Below are 18,408 nucleotides of genomic sequence, written 5' to 3'. Positions count from 1 at the left end.
GGTGGTCAGTTTCAAGGACGCTTACCGAGCTAGCATACAGGAACAATAGAGAGGGGTAAAACTGCTTTTGGAGAGTGCAATCCCGACTCTTTCAAGGAAGGTTCCCAACATTTGTCCCCACATATAAAGTTTCTTGGTTTCCTTACCTTTTATCCTTTCAATGATATTTTAATTCTTTCCATTATTCTTTCGATCTTACGTACTTTTCCGTCCTGCATTCTTTTTCCTTCAATCTCTCTTTCCTCCTTTGAATTCTGCTTTCCTAGTTTTTGTATGTAGTTTTTGATTTTGATTTCTTCATTATGCTGCTGTGTAATGATTTTTGCTATATATGAATTGTGATGGATGTGCCAACAATAACTTTGTGTTTGTTGAGAAACATGTATCTATTTCAGCATTTTATAAAGCAGTTATAATCACTAGAATGTGACAGAGCATGTCACAGTGATGATTTAAATTCTGTAATAACTATAAAATGACCTGATAATAGGGGTAAAAGTGCATAAGTCTGAGGGATATTTAACAGTGGAGAAAAAACATGATTGCAGGAAGATGTTAGATTTTCAGAGGTATTTAAATGAGAATTCCTGAGTGAGTGGGTTCTAGATTCTAATGGCAGGGAAGTTTTGAGACGAGGTGAGGTTTTCAGTTTTTCTTAGAAGAGAGAGATGAAAACCTAATGATGGGACATTTCACAAATACAGAAGTAAGGGCCAGATGTAGCAAAGGTTTTTACCCATTCTGTGTCTATGGGAAAAAGTGTTCGTACATATGGCCCTAAGACTCCAATATTGCATCATCTAAGGGCCACAAATGCCAGCGCAACTGAACCTAGCAAACCCCGAAAATGTGGCACTAAGGAGAATTAAGAGCAGCTTTTGCACACAGTATCATCTGAGTTAAATCATTTACTTTCTGCTGATTGCACTTTTCTTTGTGTAAATTTCAAGGCAGATATAGCGCTATTTGATTAATTGAATTTCACAGCTGAGGCTGATTACGATTGAAACCATAAAGGTTTAGTAGGGGGTAATACTTTACAGAAGGCAACATCAAATTAGTACTGATGAATGCATGCAATGATATGAAGTTCACATCAAGTCAACATATTATAAATAAATTAGAGGATGAATCAGTGTAAGGTCGCCTCGATAGGAAAGGACAAAGGAAAGTCAGTTCTCTTCCTTGGGAGAGTACTCTAAATCTCCTACTCTGCCCTACTCTGAGCTGCATCAAGAAACAGACAACTTAGCTACTCTGCATTAACTTAAATCTCAAAATTCTAACATTCAATACACCTACACAAAGTTCTCATGAGAAGGTCCAATAGGGTTAACGAAATGATACAATTATATGCTTGTTATCTTCTCAATGCTTCTCACAATATGAGATTCTATCAGCATCCTTCAAATGTACACTATCGGTGACAGGATGAGACAGAGGGAACAGCAGATATGCTGCAAGTGTCTTCGTGGTTGAGCTACTCATTAAATCATTGCATGATTAGCAAAAGGAAAAGAAAACTTTTCTTCACATATGAAAGAAAGCAAAGGAATAATACATTTTTAAATTAGGACTCCAGTTTCACCTACAAATAAAATGTTCATGTGTCACAAATCAAGATGTCAACCAACCTTAACCCTACATATAGGGCCTAATTTAGACTTTGGCGGATAGAATACTCTTTCAAAAACATGATGGATATCTTGTCCACAGTATTATGAGTGCATTCTATCTCATGGCACTTGTCGTACAGTGGACGGGATATGAAATCTGTCACGTTTGTTACAGAGTATCCCATCTGCCATTGTCTAAATCAGACCCTTAGCTATTGAAAATCTAAACATGAATAAACATAGTTAATAACATTTGCATGTCTATGTATTGTTGTTCTTTTAATGCAATTTAATAATAAAAACCATCAATCCTGCTAGAAGCTGGAAAACAATTTTGCCATGAAATGAATGGAAAAATACTGCTTCTGTATGTAAAAATCAGAATGGGTGCTGAATTCAGAGTATTTTGATGGGACATATGGTGAAACTCCAGGACTGTCTCAGTAGTTCTATGATAACTGATCAAGGTGTTATCCTATTTAGCTTTGCCCCTTCAGTGGTGGTGGGGGGAGGATGGAAGAAGGGAGAGAAAAAGAGAGTTTAAGAAAGAGGGAGAAGAGATAAAGAGATAGAGAGAGAGATGTGGAAAGAGAAGGAGAAACTAGAGCTTAAGTGTTGAAGAGATAGGGAGGATAGGATAGCAAAACAAAACCAGTTCCCTTTTGACTTACTAAGGGAGGTATTGGATTGTGGAATTTATGATGAAGTGATGCATGCAGGCTACCGTACTTCAGAGCATGTTTGGAAGATCCTGAAAAGCTTTCAAAGGATGATAGATCAGGCATGAACAACTGTGGCACAAAACATCTCTTCTGATTTCAATATGAATACTGTTTATAATTGTATGTTTATAGCGTGTTGCCAAAAGGGTAGGAGAACTTCACCAGAAAGTCAGAAATATTAAGCACTTGGCAGGTAGTCCCCAATATTCTAGTCCACCAGATGATATACCTCAGGCATTTACGTGGTGGACTATCCATTGCATTTTGACATTCCTCCTGCAGGTATGGGACTTTTTTGCCTGACTGTTACTGGCTAGGCAAATATCTTTAAAGAGGAAATGGCTGACATACATGTGTAAATTGGACTCAAACTTAAAATGGCCCGATTTCCTGGGAGTTTTCTCCTTATATGCTAAACTTGTTATGGCTTTTCCTTGCTAGACTGTCATAGTTTACATGAGGCGTTACGTACAAGAGATGCAGCCTGGAAACAGTGGTGTGTCAGCCACATTAAAAATTGGACGGTCAGTCCAGTGGAATTTGTGGCAGTGTCACATCTTCTATATTAGTATTCCACAGTCAGTGACTTTATCATTGAGAAGACCCTTCAGGCCCTGCACGCAAAATAAGATGTGAGGATGTAGGCGTTGAAGGGCAGGGTTTCAGGGAGGGCGTTCTGCTGCTTCTCTTTTTGCCCCTTAAATCGGGTCTACAGATTAGCTAGGATCAATAGTAATATTGGTCCATACGTCACAATTGGTACACCTAGATCAGAATCAGTGCTGTAGTTTTTGTTAGTACATCAGGTCCAGTGGCACCGGAGCCCAGCGACCTGAGGGACCTACTAAACTCTGATTATTGCTGTATTTTCTAATTCAAACAGCAGTCAAGGGGCCTATTTCGTTTCTTGCACTCAGCCCCATGACATATTGGTGCCATTACTCAGAATGGGTTGGCTCCTGTGAGGAACACCTCAGCTAATTTCAGGAAATGATTTAATTAGAACTAACACCTGGTGAAGCACCCGGCCCATCTGTGGTCGCTATTGTTTTGTAAAAAGCCTTTGACTCTGTCCACATATGAAGGCGACACTTGGAGCCAAGGGCAGAGGCATAGCTTTGGGAGGGTTGGGGTGTGACATCCCTCAAATAAAAGCATTATTGGTGTGGTAGTTGAGTGGAGAGGCCCTGCTATCTCTGTGTCATTTTTTCGGGCAAGGAGACAAGAAACCAGATAACCTGGAATCAGTACCGGATATAGGGGCCTGATTTAGAACTAGATGGATGGGTTACTCAGTCACAACAGTGATGGATAACCAGTCGGCCGAAATATAAATCCCATTCTATCCTATGGTATGGGGGGGTTTATATTCTGGGGATTTATATTTCAGTTGATGGGTTAACCTTCACCATTGTGACGGAGTAACCGGTCTGCCAGGATCGAAATCAGGCCCATAATCTGATATACTAAGATAAAACACTTTCAAATGTTAAAGAAAACAACTTGGAATTTTGAATTGATTCTATCATATTTTCAAATTATGTTTGTTGCTCGATATATATGGCAAACGTTTTCATGGCTTGTCTAGTTCATGAACTCTGAGAGCCAAGCCAGATCCCAGACTATTTGCAAGTGGGCTTCGTAAATGGGGGCATCAGTCACTTGATAAAATGTTTTTTTTAAAGCGTGGACTAGAAACATGGCGACCTATCTACATGCAGCAATTTGACAACTCTATCATCAAGGTTTCTTGTTCCAGAGACAAAGAAGAGTGTGTGCAGTGGAAATACATTAAAAATAAGGCATCATGGGTCAGGGACTCCAGGCCATTGTGTTGTACATGACTGCAGTCATGAATTCACAGAGAGAACTACAGGCTCAGGTGGGCAGGCAGAGTTGTAGCTTCAGAGGGTTGTTGGGTTGTGACGGCCCTCAAATGCATTCTTAGTTTGGTAGTTAGGTTTGAGGTACCTGAGTTGAGTCTGCTATGTCTGTCGGCTTTTGTCGTTGTTCTCATTTCACTAAGGCCCTCATTACAACTTTGACGGGCGGCGGAGGCCGCCCGCCAAAGTTGCGCCGCAGGAATACCGCACCGCGGTCTGAAGACCGCGGCCGGCATTCCAAGTTTTCCCCTGGGCTGGCGGGCGGCCGCCGAAAGGCCGCCCGCCAGCCCAGGGGAAAACGACCTTCCCACTTGAAGCCGGCTCGTAATCGAGCCGGCGGAGTGGGAAGGTGCGACGGGTGCTACTGCACCCGTCGCGTATTTCACTGTCTGCTATGCAGACAGTGAAATACAAGCGGGGCCCTCTTACGGGGGCCCCTGCAGTGCCCATGCCATTGGCATGGGCACTGCAGGGGCCCCCAGGGGCCCCGCGACTCCCCCTCCCGCCATCCGGTTCCCGGCGGGAGAACCGCCAGGAACTGGATGGCGGGAGGGGGAGTCGGAATCCCCAAGCCGGCGCAGCAAGCTGCGCCGGCTTGGAGGATTCCTTGGGGGCAGCGGGAAACCGGCGGGAGACCGCCGGTTTCCCTTCTCTGACCGCGGCCGGCATTCCAAGTTTTCCCCTGGGCTGGCAGGCGGCCGCCGAAAGGCCACCCGCCAGCCCAGGGGAAAACGACCTTCCCACCATGAAGCCGGCTCGTAATCGAGCCGGCGGAGTGGGAAGGTGCGACGGGTGCTACTGCACCCGTCGCGTATTTCACTGTCTGCTATGCAGACAGTGAAATACAAGCGGGGCCCTCTTACGGGGCCCCTGCAGTGCCCATGCCATTGGCATGGGCACTGCAGGGGCCCCCAGGGGCCCCGCGACTCCCCCTCCCGCCATCCGGTTCCCGGCGGGAGAACCGCCAGGAACTGGATGGCGGGAGGGGGAGTCGGAATCCCCAAGCCGGCGCAGCAAGCTGCGCCGGCTTGGAGGATTCCTTGGGGGCAGCGGGAAACCGGCGGGAGACCGCCGGTTTCCCTTCTCTGACCGCGGCTAAGCCGCCGCGGTCAGAATACCCCACGGGGCACCGCCGGCCTGTCGGCGGTGCCACCGCGTCCCGCGGCCCTGGCGGTTACAAACCGCCTGGGTCGTAATGAGGGCCTAAGAGTTTGGAACCTTTTTGTATCGAAGCATACTATTGGCACTCAAATAACCAAAAGGTGATGAGATGAATGCTTGCAAATCGTCTAACCAGTGGCAATTAGTCGAGGTCGCATTCCAAAATACTGTTTTTTGCCTTTGGTGTAACTTTAGACAGAGGCCCACATAATGCAAGTCAGTACATACTGGGGGTTATTCTAACTTTGGAGGAGGTGTTAATCCGTCCCAAAAGTGACGGAAAAGTGACGGATTTACCACCAGCCGTATTACGAGTCCATTATATCCTATGGAACTCGTAATACGGCTGGTGGTATATCCGTCACTTTACCGTCACTTTTGGGACGGATTAACACTCCTCCAAAGTTAGAATAACCCCCACTGTGTTTCTCATGTATTCTGTCCATCACAAGCCTTGGTCTTCTCACTCCTCCACCCTGCAGCACACTGCTTTTTGAGTTAGTAAATCTTCGAATCTCACCATCCAATCTCACTGACTAAGCTACTCAACTGGCCAAGGGATTTGGCAGGTTCACAATTCGGTACATATTGCTGGTGAACACGTCATGGGGCTACGCACATGGCAAGAAACATCAGATATGTGCAGAATTAGCAGAGATAGGAAACAGGCGTGCCATTAGTTGCTTTTCATAATCATTTTAGTGATCATACTGCTTGGATCGAGGATGTGGGAGAGGGAAACTGTGATAGGAATAAATACAATGGAAATGCAAATTAGCATTTTGCTGTGTGCAGACAATTTACTAATATTCCTAAGTAATCAAGTCTTGACTAGAGCTACTAGTGGCAGAGACGGAAGAACACAAAAAAGTATCTGTCTTTGTAGGACTCTGTTAGTACACTGGAGCCTGCTGTCTAGGCCCCAGTGCTCGTGCTTTCTCCCAAAATTGATTTGTTCGACTTAGTGATTCTCAAATTAGCAAAGACTTTACCCACTTATATGTCCCTAGTATAGCGTACCTGGGGTACCCAGGGGATAGGTGGTAGAGGGCTCCCCAGGGCTCCAGCTCAAGTTTGTGCCACGCTGAGTGACCCAAGCAAACTACTGATGGCAGGTCTGCCATTGTAGACTGCAGGAGCAGTACAAACTGCTCAAACTAGACTGTGCCCTCACCATGTGTGGCACAGACGCATACACTGCCTTTCACATATGTCAGGCACCCATAAGGAAAGCATCTTCATTCCAAGAGGCAGGGTGCGTTATATTTAAGGTGTAACCATGTAAGTACAAGCTTATATGCGTCTATAGTGTCTTTACCATTAAAGTACACAATAAGTGATAGCCGGTCAATAGGATATCATGGGACTTGAACCAAGGCAAACCCGGGTCGCTAGCTTCATTACGGTACTGCCTAGATTTGTTGAGTTTATTGTCAAACAACGTGCCTCCTCTACCCTGACATGGATCTGGTGTTGAGGAATGGCTGGCATGTACCCAGGTGGCACATTAGATGTTACCCACCTTGTTTCCCCAACTTCTTTGTGCTCTAGCTGGTCAGCCCATGCTTTCCCATGCCTGCTGCCATCAAGACAGGGTTCTGACATCCTGGAAGGTAGTGGGAACACACCCAGGAGTCAGAGACAAAGGTTGAGGCAGGAAGGAGGCCACACCTTCCTCCCCCCCCAGCCGGGCTAGTAAATTAGCACTTTTGGGCAGTGAGCTTCCAAGGCTTCACCACCCTGATAGACATCTGTGCTAGAGGAGGACACAGCCCTTCCCCTGCCCCAGGCACATCACCTCGTGGACAAGTAGGAAATTATTTATGCAAGGTATTGTACACCCCCAGAAGGCTGACTACACCTCCAGGGTGAGCAGCCCAGTCTGTGCACTAAATTTAGTCTTTTGCCATATTAGGAGTGGCAGAATAGATGGTTCTGGGTAGTGAAAGGTTACCCACTCCATTGGATGAGGTCACCTCAGGGGTGGATTAGCTGCAGAAGCTAGCTGCCTATTGGTCAGTAGCCTCTGCACCCTTAATTACTCTAAATCTAGGTTTTAAAGGCCCCCCAACACAAGAACCTCACATCTGAACAACTGACTTCAAGGAAGGACCAAGAGGAGACAGTTGTCCCCGACAGCAGGACTTTGCTCACTGCAACAAAGCAAAAGAGGGATACTCTGTCCCTGCGACAACAGACTTGGAACTGTGTGAATGACCCTCGTCATTGGCTCAAACCTGGCACTCCTGACCACAGGGACCTCTGTGGATTGCAGAAACACGCTCAGTCTCCCCTGAATTAGTAGCACTAGTCTCCTGCAAACTGCAGGTGAAAACACTTGCAGGATCCGAAGATTCATCCGTCATCGGGCTCTCTGTATGATCACCCAAATCCAGGTGGTCCAGTGTCTTCTGGCAGTTGTAGCCTCACCTACCCTAAAGTTTCCGTCTACTAAATCACTCCCCCAGACCCTGTGAGTTCCCAGAGCATTTTGTTGTGCTTACTGCTGCCAAGGGTTATTAGAGGCCAGTCTGTTAGCCAACCCCCACACTCAATGCTGCATCTACTGGGCACACAGTGCAACATGCCTCCGAGTTCAGTAACTCAGTACCTGATTGTGTTACAAAAGCTAAGAAATGTAATTGTGGGAGGAGGCCTGAGATAATTTAAGCTCTTTTGTTGGGCTGTTCAACCACAGTAGTTTTCTGGGTGGTGTGCCTTGCCTAAGGCACCATAGACAAGATAGTCCTGACTAAACTCCATGGAGGAGAATGAGAAAGAAAATTGCATTATACTGGGATGAATTTGGGAGACTAGGACTGACTTCTTAATGAGGTTCAGAAAAGGTGGGGATGATGCATCAGGAAGGCACAGGTGAAAATCTCTTACACCTATGTGATCCCAATAGTCGGCCTTCCAGGACTGAAAGGTGCAAAATTGGTTGCCACGCACAAATTATGAGAGGAGGCAGGGATTGAGAAAGAGGGAGGATTGTGTGCCAATTGAAAGTTCAAAGATTTTATTGATTTGACCGAGAATGATGATATTTCCAGGGGGCAGTTGTTAACCTATGCTAACCTTATGGACACACTCAGACTTTTAAATTACAGTGTAGAAGAGACACCTAAGACATTATCAATGCTGGTGCATCTATTAACAATGGGAGAAGGCAGGGAACTGACAACTACCTATATAGGGCTTTAGTCACAGGGAGGAGAGCAGACCTGAACATCATAGGAAAAAATGGTCGCAAGACCTTGGCAGAGACTTTGAGGACACTGAGTGGACCCGTATTCTCTCTTAAGCCCCTACAGAATCTAGAAACTTCAGATTAAAATTCATGACCTCCACAGGACCTATCCAACCTGTGGTGACTTATTGAAAATATGTGATCTGCCCTCATGAGATTGTCACAGAGTTGCCAAAGAAGGAAAGAATACGGGAGAAAAATAATGAGCAGACTAGTAGAAACCACATGCAGATTCAACATAATCAACCCCAAATATGAGCTGCTGTGATTAATGCCAGAGAGAAATAAAGCTAAAAGGACCTCTAGATACCTAAACATGGAGGCATTAATAGCAGAAGGATATCTGGATGCCATGATAGTTCACAAATGGTGAGCTGAACTAACAAAGTGGGCAAAACTGGAGGCAGAAGCATTAAATATGGACAAAAGGAGGAGCATAATGTATCACGATCAAGTGCAGAAGGGGAGAGATGGATGTAACACAGGCTCCTGCATCTTGGGTTGAGCAGGGGGCCCCAAACCCCTCATGGACCCCAACCTTTCATGGGGTATTGACTCAGCCACAGGCCAAATGAATGGCTATTGATACTTGGTTCCACGCATTACATTATGTGTGGGGGGCATCATTTTCCATTACACAGGCAGGGAATGGCAGGTCGGGAATACTACAATAATAGAGTCCACGTGCTACTGGTAAGGTGACGAGTGCAGTATGCCCACAGACATAAGACTAGGACTGGGGGAATGCATAGTCCTGTCATGCGTGTTTCCCCATTAGATTCCTCTTTCTGCCCTTCACTGCCTCCCTGGCACACAAATAATTCTATCTCACCCTGCCATGCACTGGTAAAGTATCATTTTATCTCTAATAAAACAATGGCTCATTGGAATAGTTTGCTTGGTTCCCAATTTTATTACTCAATATTAGATTTGTTTTTCAACCTATTAATTACTGAGTTGGTTTGTTGACTTGAAGTGTAAATAATAAGCGCTGTAGATCTATCATAAACCTGAAAATAGAATCGAAAGTCAATTAAATTAGACAGTATGTATGTGTGTGTGTGTGCACATGGTATTTCAATTTCACACACTTAGCCAAAATACACACGCATTAAAACAGAAGCAAACAAAGCAAAGAGGCAGAGGAGTCCTAGCATAGTGGACAGTAAAGACTTTCTGAATTTGTTCTTCACCACTCTTGTCTTCATGGGTTTTAATACTCTGTCCTTCTTGGTTAGGATAGCATTCCGGGCTCCATCCCATTTTCCTGGCCCAATTAGGCGGTACTGTGATGATGTGCAAGTTCTGAAAACGACTTCCATTGCCAGCCTGGGGTCAGTCAGAAAGATACGGAAGAAGTTTGGCTTGACACCGATCTCTGAGGCAATGGCATCAACATATTCGATGAGCTCAATCTGCAAGGTATTGCCCTGGAGCCTTCCAAACCTTAATCAAAGAATAATGCATTGATATTTGGTAACATGTCACAATTAAATCAATGCTAGTGAAGATATAATGACTACAGTATAGGGATTTTATCAGGGAGGTCCCTTCACTCGCAGTTTGCATCATGGTTATGATACATCTGGCAAGCTCTGAAAGGCCACTTTTTCCCTTACATACTTGCATGATCCTGCCTGCTGGTCCATTTTACATTTCACTGGCGGAACATGGTGCAAGGTCTCAATTGGATGCATTGCAGAAGGATAAGTCGTGGTGCCACTTGTCACATTGGGTGAAATTGAAACAGACAGCAGGCAGGCTCGTGGAGCTATTGTTCAAAACACGCTATGTTGCAACTTTAAGTCAGATTGACAAGCAACATCCACAAGAACAGACAATCCCCTATGCACAGATACAAAAAGATACACAGAGTTCAAGTGTACAAAATGATACACGCTAAGAATACACATACAAACTCGGATGCATTCACATACAGCAGATTTGCAGACATACACAAACAAGAAGTTTTACATAGATGAACAAAGTTGGAGCCGAACAGACAGAGGTACAAATTGATGCAAGCTTGATGTACACATAAACTTTAACCAATCTGCAAAGGAAATGCACTTCAAGTTAGATAACAGAGTGGAACAATGAATAGTGGAACTTTGTGTAAAGAAAAGAAAACATGGGGGATATTGCACTGGTAGGGGTTGCCTCAGAGTTACTGTGTCCTGTGCCTGTCACATGTTAACAGTCAGTTCTTAATCGCAAGGCATTTTCTCTTGCTCATAAGGACTACCAAGTACTGATAAGCAAATTTGAGCATGCCCTCAATCAATCAATCAATCAAGGAATATGTAAAGCGCACTAATCACCCGTGAGGGTCTCAAGGCGCTGGGTGGGAGGGCTGCTACTGCTCAAACAGCCATGTCTCGAGATGTCTCCTGAAGGTAAGGAGGTCCTTGGTCTGGCGCAGGTGGGTGGGAAGAGTGTTCCACATCTTGGAGATGAGGTGCGAGAATTATCTGCTCCCAGTGGTTGTTCTGTGGATGTGTGGGACGGTGGCGAGGACAAGGTCGGCGGAGCGAAGCTGTCAGGTCGGGGTGTAGAAGGAGAGCCGCCTGATGAGGTATTCTGATCCTGTGTTGTGCAGTGCTTGGTGAGCATGGGTGAGGAGTTTGAAGGTGATTCTCTTGTTGACAGGGAGCCAATGCAGGTCTCTCAGATGGGCTGTGATGTGGCAGTGGTGAAGGATGTTCAGGATGAGGTGTGTGGACGAGTTCTGGATGTGTTGCAGTCTTTTCTGGAGTTTGGCCGTGGTTCCTGCGTAAAGGGCATTGCCGTAGTCCAGTTTGCTGCTTACGGGGGCTTGGGTGACTGTTCTTCTGGTTTCAGTGGGGATCCATTTGTAGATCTTCCGAAGCATATGGAGGGTGTTGAAACAGGAGGAGGAGATGGCATTGACCTTCTGGGTCATAGATAGTGAAGAGTCCAGGATGAATCCCAGGTTGTGTGTGTGGTTTGTGGGTGTCGGTGCGGTTCCCAGTGTGGCAGGCCACCAGGAATCGTCCCATGCAGAGGGGGTGGAGCCGAAGATGAGAACCTCAGTCTTGTTGGAATTCCGTTTCAGGCAGCTGTTCTTCATCCATTCGGCGATGGCCTTTATTCCTTTGTGGAGGTTGGTCTTGGCGGTGTCCTTGGTGAGGGAGAGGATCAGCTGGGTGTCATCGGCATATGAGATGATGCTGAGGTTGTGAGATCGGGCGATGTTAGCGAGCGTAGCCATGTAGATGTTGAAGAGGGTCGGGCTGAGGGACAAACCCTGGGGTACGCCGCAGATGATATTGGTGGCCTCAGAGCTGAATGGAGGGAGACGGACTCTCTGAGTTCTGCAGGTGAGAAAGGAGGTGATCCAGTCCAGAGCTCTGTCGCGGATTCCTGCGTCACTGAGGCATGTGCGTAGGGTATGGTGGCAGATGATGTCGAACGCGGCTGAGAGGTCCAGGAGGATGAGGGCCGTGGTTTTGCAGCTGTCCAGTATGGTTCTGATGTCATCGGTGGTGGCAATGAGAGCAGTTTTGGTGCTGTGGTTGCTGCCGAATCCGGATTGGGATGGGTCCAGAGTGTTGTTCTCCTCGAGAAAACGGGTGTTGTTTGTTGACAATTTTCTCTTTGACTTTTGCCGGGAAGGGGAGCAGGGAGATGGGCTGGAAGTTCTTGAGGTAGTTTGGGTCTGCCTTGGGTTTCTTGAGGAGGGCGTTGATCTCCCCGTGTTTCCAGCTCTCTGGGAAGGTGGTGGACTCAAAGGAACTGTTCATGATCTTCCTGAGTTGGGGTGCAATGACGGAGCTTGCTCTGTTGCGGATGTGGTGGGGGCAGGGGTCGGAAGGTGAGTCGGAGTGGATGGTGTTCATGATTTCGATGGTGTCATTGTTGTGGGTCCAGGAGAGCAGGAGGCTGGTGGTGGTGAGTCTGTGGTGTCGGTGGGTGATGGGGGGTCTGAGTCCTAAAGTTGTCATGGATGTCTGTGATCTTGCGGTGGAAGAAGGTGGCTAGGGAGTCACAGAGGTCTTGTGATGGCGGGATGTCGTTGACTTTGGAGCCGTGGTTGGAAAGCTCCTTCACTATGTTGAAGAGCTCCTTGTGGCAGTGTGCACAGTTATCGATGCGTTCTTTGAGGACGGTTCTCTTGGCGGGTCAGATGAGTTGGTGGTGTCTGCAGATGGAGTTCTTGAAGGCTATGTGGTTGTCCAGTGTCTGATCTTGGCACCACTTCTTTTTGAGTCTTCAGCATGTTTGCTTGGATTCTTGGAGGTCGGTGGCGAACCCGAACGCCTTTCTGACGGTGCGTCTGTTGGAAGGATTTTTGATCAGGCAAGAGTGTTGGCACAGTCTTTGATCCATTGCCTGAGGTTGTGGGCTCCTGTGTCAGTGTCGGTGGTGTCGATGGGTGGGTTCTGGGAGAGGGTAGTGATCAGTTGGTCTTCAGTGACCTTGTTCCATCTGCGATGGGGAATCCGTTTGCAGGTGATTGTGTGTTTCTCAGAGGAGTAGTGGATGCAGCGTTGGTTGGTCCAGTGGGGTTCGGTGGTGTGGCTGAAGGAGACGTGTTTGCTGGCGGAGAAAATGGGGTCGAGCACGTGTCCTGTGGAATGGGTGGGTGTTGTAACGAGCTGTTTGAGGCCGAGGTTGGAGAGGTTGTCGAGCAGGGTGGCAGAGTTGTTATCATTGGTGTTCTTGAGGTGGAAGTTCAAGTCCCCAAGGAGTATGTAGTCTGTGGATGCGAGAGCGTACGTGCTGATGACGTCGGTGATGGAGTCGCTGAACTGCTGTCAGGGCTTGGGGGGGTCTGTAAACGAGGGTCCCTCTGAGGGTGGTGCGTGGGTTGGTGTGGATCTGGAAGTGCAGGTGTTCAGCGGTGCAGAGCGTGTCTTCGGTGCTGGTCGTGATCCTGAGGGTGTTCTTGTGGACGATGGCAATGCCTCCTCCTGGTATGTTGGGGTGGTTGCTGGGGGTGATTTTGTAGCCGTCCAGGATGGCTATGGCGATGTCGGGTGCTGAGGAGGGGTTCATCCAGGTCTCGGTCAGGAAGGCGACATCTGGGGAGGTTGAGTCGAGTGGATTCCAAAGTTCGATGGAGTGTTTGTGGATGGAGCGGGTGTTGAGTAGGATGCTTCTGAGATGGTTACATCCTGCCTTGGTGGGTGGGTTGTTGGCGAGGAGGCTGGTGAAGGGGCAGATCCGGCAAGAGAAGGGTCCGCAGGTGAGCTGTGGGGTGGCTTGATGGCAGGTGGGTGAGCGGCCGGTGGTGAGGGAGTGGAGGGTGGTGGCGTCGTAGCAAAGACCAGTGTAGAGGCGTGTGGGGGTCGAGAACCAGGGGTTCCAGTGCCGGGTGCTGTCCAGGCGCAGACGGGCACAGATGGGATTGCCTTTGGCGCGCCAGCGGCGCAGCCGCACAGCGGCCGCCATTAAGTAAGGAGGAGGGGAGGAGAGGACAGCTGGGTGGCGGGAGCAGGACTAAAACAGCGTGGAAAAGGGGGGCGGGGCTGCTGGGGCATCAGCAGCGGGAGTGCAGCACGAGAGAGAGGAGGGAGCGGGCCGCAGGGGCAGCAGCGGCAGGGTAGAGAGTGAGGGGGGAGAGCGAGAGTGAGAGAGAGTGGAGGGAAAAGCACAGATGTAAAGCAAAAGTCAGCATCACTTAGTAATTGGGGATAAATATAAGCATGCCAGGAGAGCTACTAAGACCATCATTACAATGAGCCTGTTAAATTCAGCATGTGGTTACTCCTGTTGCTGTACTTTCTAGAAGTATGAGTTTTTGTGGCCAGTTCCGCACCCCCTAAATATTAAGCTTGTGAATTTCAGCAAGTAAAACGTGCTGCAATTTACAGGGGGAAAGATGACCGGTAATTACAAGTACATGCTGATTGTGATGCAAAAAGCACCAAAAATGCACTTGTTATTCCGCAAACACTTGTGATAGGCTACAAATATCACACCCAATAAATTCGAAACACCGTGGTGTTGGTTTTTATCGAGTGTGATAATTATCGTATCCAATGACAGCCAATGCAACATGAGTACTTAAGTGATGAGTGTCTAATCTAAGCATGCTTTGATGATTTCTCACCGAATTGGCAGGAGTTCATCGATCTATTTCAGACAATAAAGACGTATCAGAATGCCAGTTCTCAGAAAGTGAAGACGAAGCTCGAGGCTATGTAGGGCAGTGTCTCGACAACAATCAAGGAATGGGAACAGCAGATGAAACTTGGGGGGTTATTCTAACTTTGGAGGAGTGTTAATCCGTCCCAAAAGTGACAGTAAAGTGACGGATATACCACCAGCCGTATTACGAGTTCCATAGGATATAATGGACTCGTAATACGGCTGGTGGTAAATCCGTCACTTTTCCGTCACTTTTGGGACGGATTAACACCTCCTCCAAAGTTAGAATAACCCCCTTGATGTCTTTATCTGCAGTCACAGTCCATATTTTAGGTTCAGTCCTACACGCCTTACCACGCGTTGTAGATTTAACAGTGACAACTGCATAAAGAGAAATGTGAAAATAGAGATGCTGTCAGAGAGATGAATGGATGTTTAGTGGTGCTGGGGAGATGCAGTCTTCATGTTTACATAATATTTGGAAACGTGACAGACGAATCACATTTAAGATGTAGAAGCTAGCACGCCCTTAACACTCATTCAATTTTTGACCTCTTCTTGGAGGAGACTCATACTGGATGATGGAAAATTTCAGTTTTCGTTACTATTTAGTCTTTGCCCAAAATCCATTCCCATTCAGTCCTTGGCCTACTTGCTATGATCATATATCTAGCATGTTCAATTTGTGGTTCACTCTTGGACTAACATATGTCATATCAAGGGTTACCAAAGTGCCACATGTTCAGTACAGGTGTATCAGTTCCTGGGTTTTCATTTCAATAACTACATCTTGACATTTATAATAAAAAAGGTTTTAATACTTTAATTCTCCTGGGCTAATACAATTTTTAACTATGTTAATGTTTGAAGATAATTGGGTCCATACAAAACAAAATGTTTGCAATCGGCTCTGATGAACCGAGGGAGCATCTCTAAAAGCAATGGCTTGTCAACACAGTTAGATAAATGCATTCATATATACCATCAAGACAATTTCTTTCTCATCAATGAAAACCCAAAATTCTGTTTGAAGAATGCTGTGCAGAAGTTACAATTTATTTGGAAATCATAATGCCGAAAATTCTGCCAATCATAAAAGTCGCAATCCTATTTGAAACTGCAGTAGTTTCTTATTCCTAAATCGTCAAAGGAGAGAACCAGTCTACCAGAATATTGTTGGCATAAATATTGTGTGCTAAATAGGGTCTGAAACCTAATCGCCTCGCTGGAGTAAATAATAGAAAACCTACACCTAATGGGACGATATTTGTATACATGACATATCAAGTGAAATTCTGTAAATGACATTCTGACGCAGGTCCTCGCCGAAAGAGTTTGGCGTAGGAATTACACTTCCCAGCGTTCACAAAGTCACTTCTAGTCCAAATAATTAAATAATTTGAAAATAAATCCGGGGGCACTCTTTTTTTCTGTTTCCATATTTAAGTCTTGAGGGGGTGCGGACCAATCAAGGGCTTCTTTTAGGCAGGAATCATACCACATTGCTCATTTTCTAATCAGCTATTTGAGATTTTTATAGACGTCCTTTACTGCTTTTTCAATTTTGAGATATTTACTGTGAGAGGCTAGGCAACCGGGACCGTAAATTGGTCGCAAGTTGCGCATCGACTTTTACCAAATGCATTGCTTTTTTGCGAACCGACACACGTTGACACATGTTGATTTACTTTATTTTTTTAATATGCATGTGGTAGATTGTAAATTCCAACCCACTATGAATTCCTGCCATCACAGGGATGGTGGCCTGCCTGCTGGGCTCACCAGACCACCGTGCCTGTGATTTCTTTTAAATAAAGCATATTTTGAAAAGACAGCCTGTTTTGCTAAACGAAAATGGGAAGCTTTTTTTTTTTTTTTTTAAAGTTTCTAAAACTTTTTTTTACCAATAAGCAGCGGTCCCAGTGACCACTGTCTACTGCCAAAACATTTTTTTTTGCTTTTGCAATATTGAGAAAGAGACCCCTGCCCATTTCCAAGCTGGTTACCACCTCCTTTGAGGTGTTCGTGACCTAACAATGATTTGCAACACCATTGGTACATGCCATAAGAAATCACAAGTTTAAAGGGATGCCCTAAGCATGCCCCTTTCAAAATATAAAAGTGTTACGTTCATGTTACTGTTAAGACTTTCTAGTGCTAGCATGCCCCAGATTTTGTGGTACAATTGAAATAACAGGAGACTTGTCAGTTTCTTTCAATTGGATGCTGCCGCCCCTGTCAGCACAGAGCCATGTGTTACTCATGTTTAGCCATTACCTTAAGCATGTTCATTTTCAAGCCTAAGAACATAGGGCCAGATGTAGGAACATTCTGAATTGCGACCCGCAAATTGCGAGTCAGACCGACTCACAATTTGCAAGTGCAATTCAGAATGTTGGATGGTGTCCCTGACACCATCTGCGATTAGCAGGGGGATCGCAAATGCCCACCTCATGAATATTCATGAGGTCGGTCGCAAGTTGTGACCCCCTTGCGAATGGCGGCCCTCACAGGGATGGTGGCCTGCTGCGGACAGCAGACCACCATGTCTGTGACTGCTTTTTAATATAGCAGTTTTTTTTTTTTTTGTAATGCAGCCCGTTTTCCTTAAAGGAAAACGAGATGCATTACAAAAACGAAAAATGAAAAAAAAAAATTCATTTTTTAGCAGGCAGTGGTCCATTGGACCACTGCCTGCTCTGAAAAAATGTTTGCAGTGCCATTCTCAATGGGTAAGGGGTCTCATGGGGACCCTTTCCCTTTTGCGAATGGGTTACCAGCCATTACAAAAGGGTGCAAACTGCGATTGGTTTGCGACCGCATTCGCGGTCACAAAGCAATCCTGCATTGCACTGTGACTCACAATTAGGAAGGGAACACCCCTTCCTAATTGCGACTCGCAAACCCGTTTTGCGATTCGGTAACCAGGTTACCGAATCGCAAAATGAGGTCTGTGCATTGCAAAGTGCATTTTGCATGTCGCAAACAGCGAAATTTGCTGTTTACGACGTGCAAACTGCTTAGTACATTGGGCCCATAATCTCTGGAGACAATGGAATCAGATATCTCAGGATCTCCCTCACTGTAGTGGACACCCTCTCCGAGAAGAGCCCGATCCCTGGACATTATTAGGCCCGGGCAAAGCTCATGGAGTTCTACTATGAGGAATTCCACTGAGTTGGTTAAAAACTCTGTGGAATTTTATGGTGTTCCGCATGTGGCATAGTGCCGCCTGGCTACCAGTACTACCATGGCTTTTAAGTTATTATGTGCTCGATCGGGCAGCCCAACCCTGCTTAGCGCTTCCGAGAACAGGTGCAATTTTCCACATGTCCTGCACGCTTCCTTTCACCAACTACCCTCCTTCACAAACTTGCTACGGAACGCCAAGCACAATCCCTCTCTTGCACCAGCCTTTCAATTGCTTCCTCTGCACGCACAGCGTCAGACCACCCTGTCTTTAGGGCCTAGACAGCACTATTCCGCAGCAAACCAACTCACCACCAGCAGCCTGGTATGTTCACAAAGTGCCTAGCCTTGTTTGCCACTGGGCTCTAAGGCACTCTTTCAGGTCACACACATCTGGCGGGGGCTACCAGACTACCACTCAGCAGCTGATGCTCCCCCTGGTCCCCAGCTCTGGGGAGGCAGGTTCTTTTCAA

At 46.4% G+C, this 18,408-nt stretch overlaps 1 protein-coding gene across 1 annotated transcript in view; it reads right to left on the bottom strand.

Annotated features, from left to right (window-relative positions):
* Positions 1–9,522: 9,522 nt before the first annotated feature.
* Positions 9,523–18,408, bottom strand: part of LOC138293043 (dimethylaniline monooxygenase [N-oxide-forming] 2-like) — a 525,123-nt gene continuing 516,237 nt past the window's right edge. The window contains exon 6 of the mRNA XM_069232032.1: positions 9,523–10,078. Coding sequence (XP_069088133.1) covers positions 9,724–10,078 — 355 coding nt within the window. The 3' untranslated portion in view covers positions 9,523–9,723. The remainder of the gene's footprint in view (positions 10,079–18,408) is intronic.

This window comes from Pleurodeles waltl, chromosome 4_2 (assembly GCF_031143425.1).
Source record: "Pleurodeles waltl isolate 20211129_DDA chromosome 4_2, aPleWal1.hap1.20221129, whole genome shotgun sequence".
Taxonomy (NCBI): domain Eukaryota; kingdom Metazoa; phylum Chordata; class Amphibia; order Caudata; family Salamandridae; genus Pleurodeles; species Pleurodeles waltl.
Note: the sequence above shows the minus strand (reverse complement) of the source record. Positions and strands in the feature narration are given on the sequence as shown.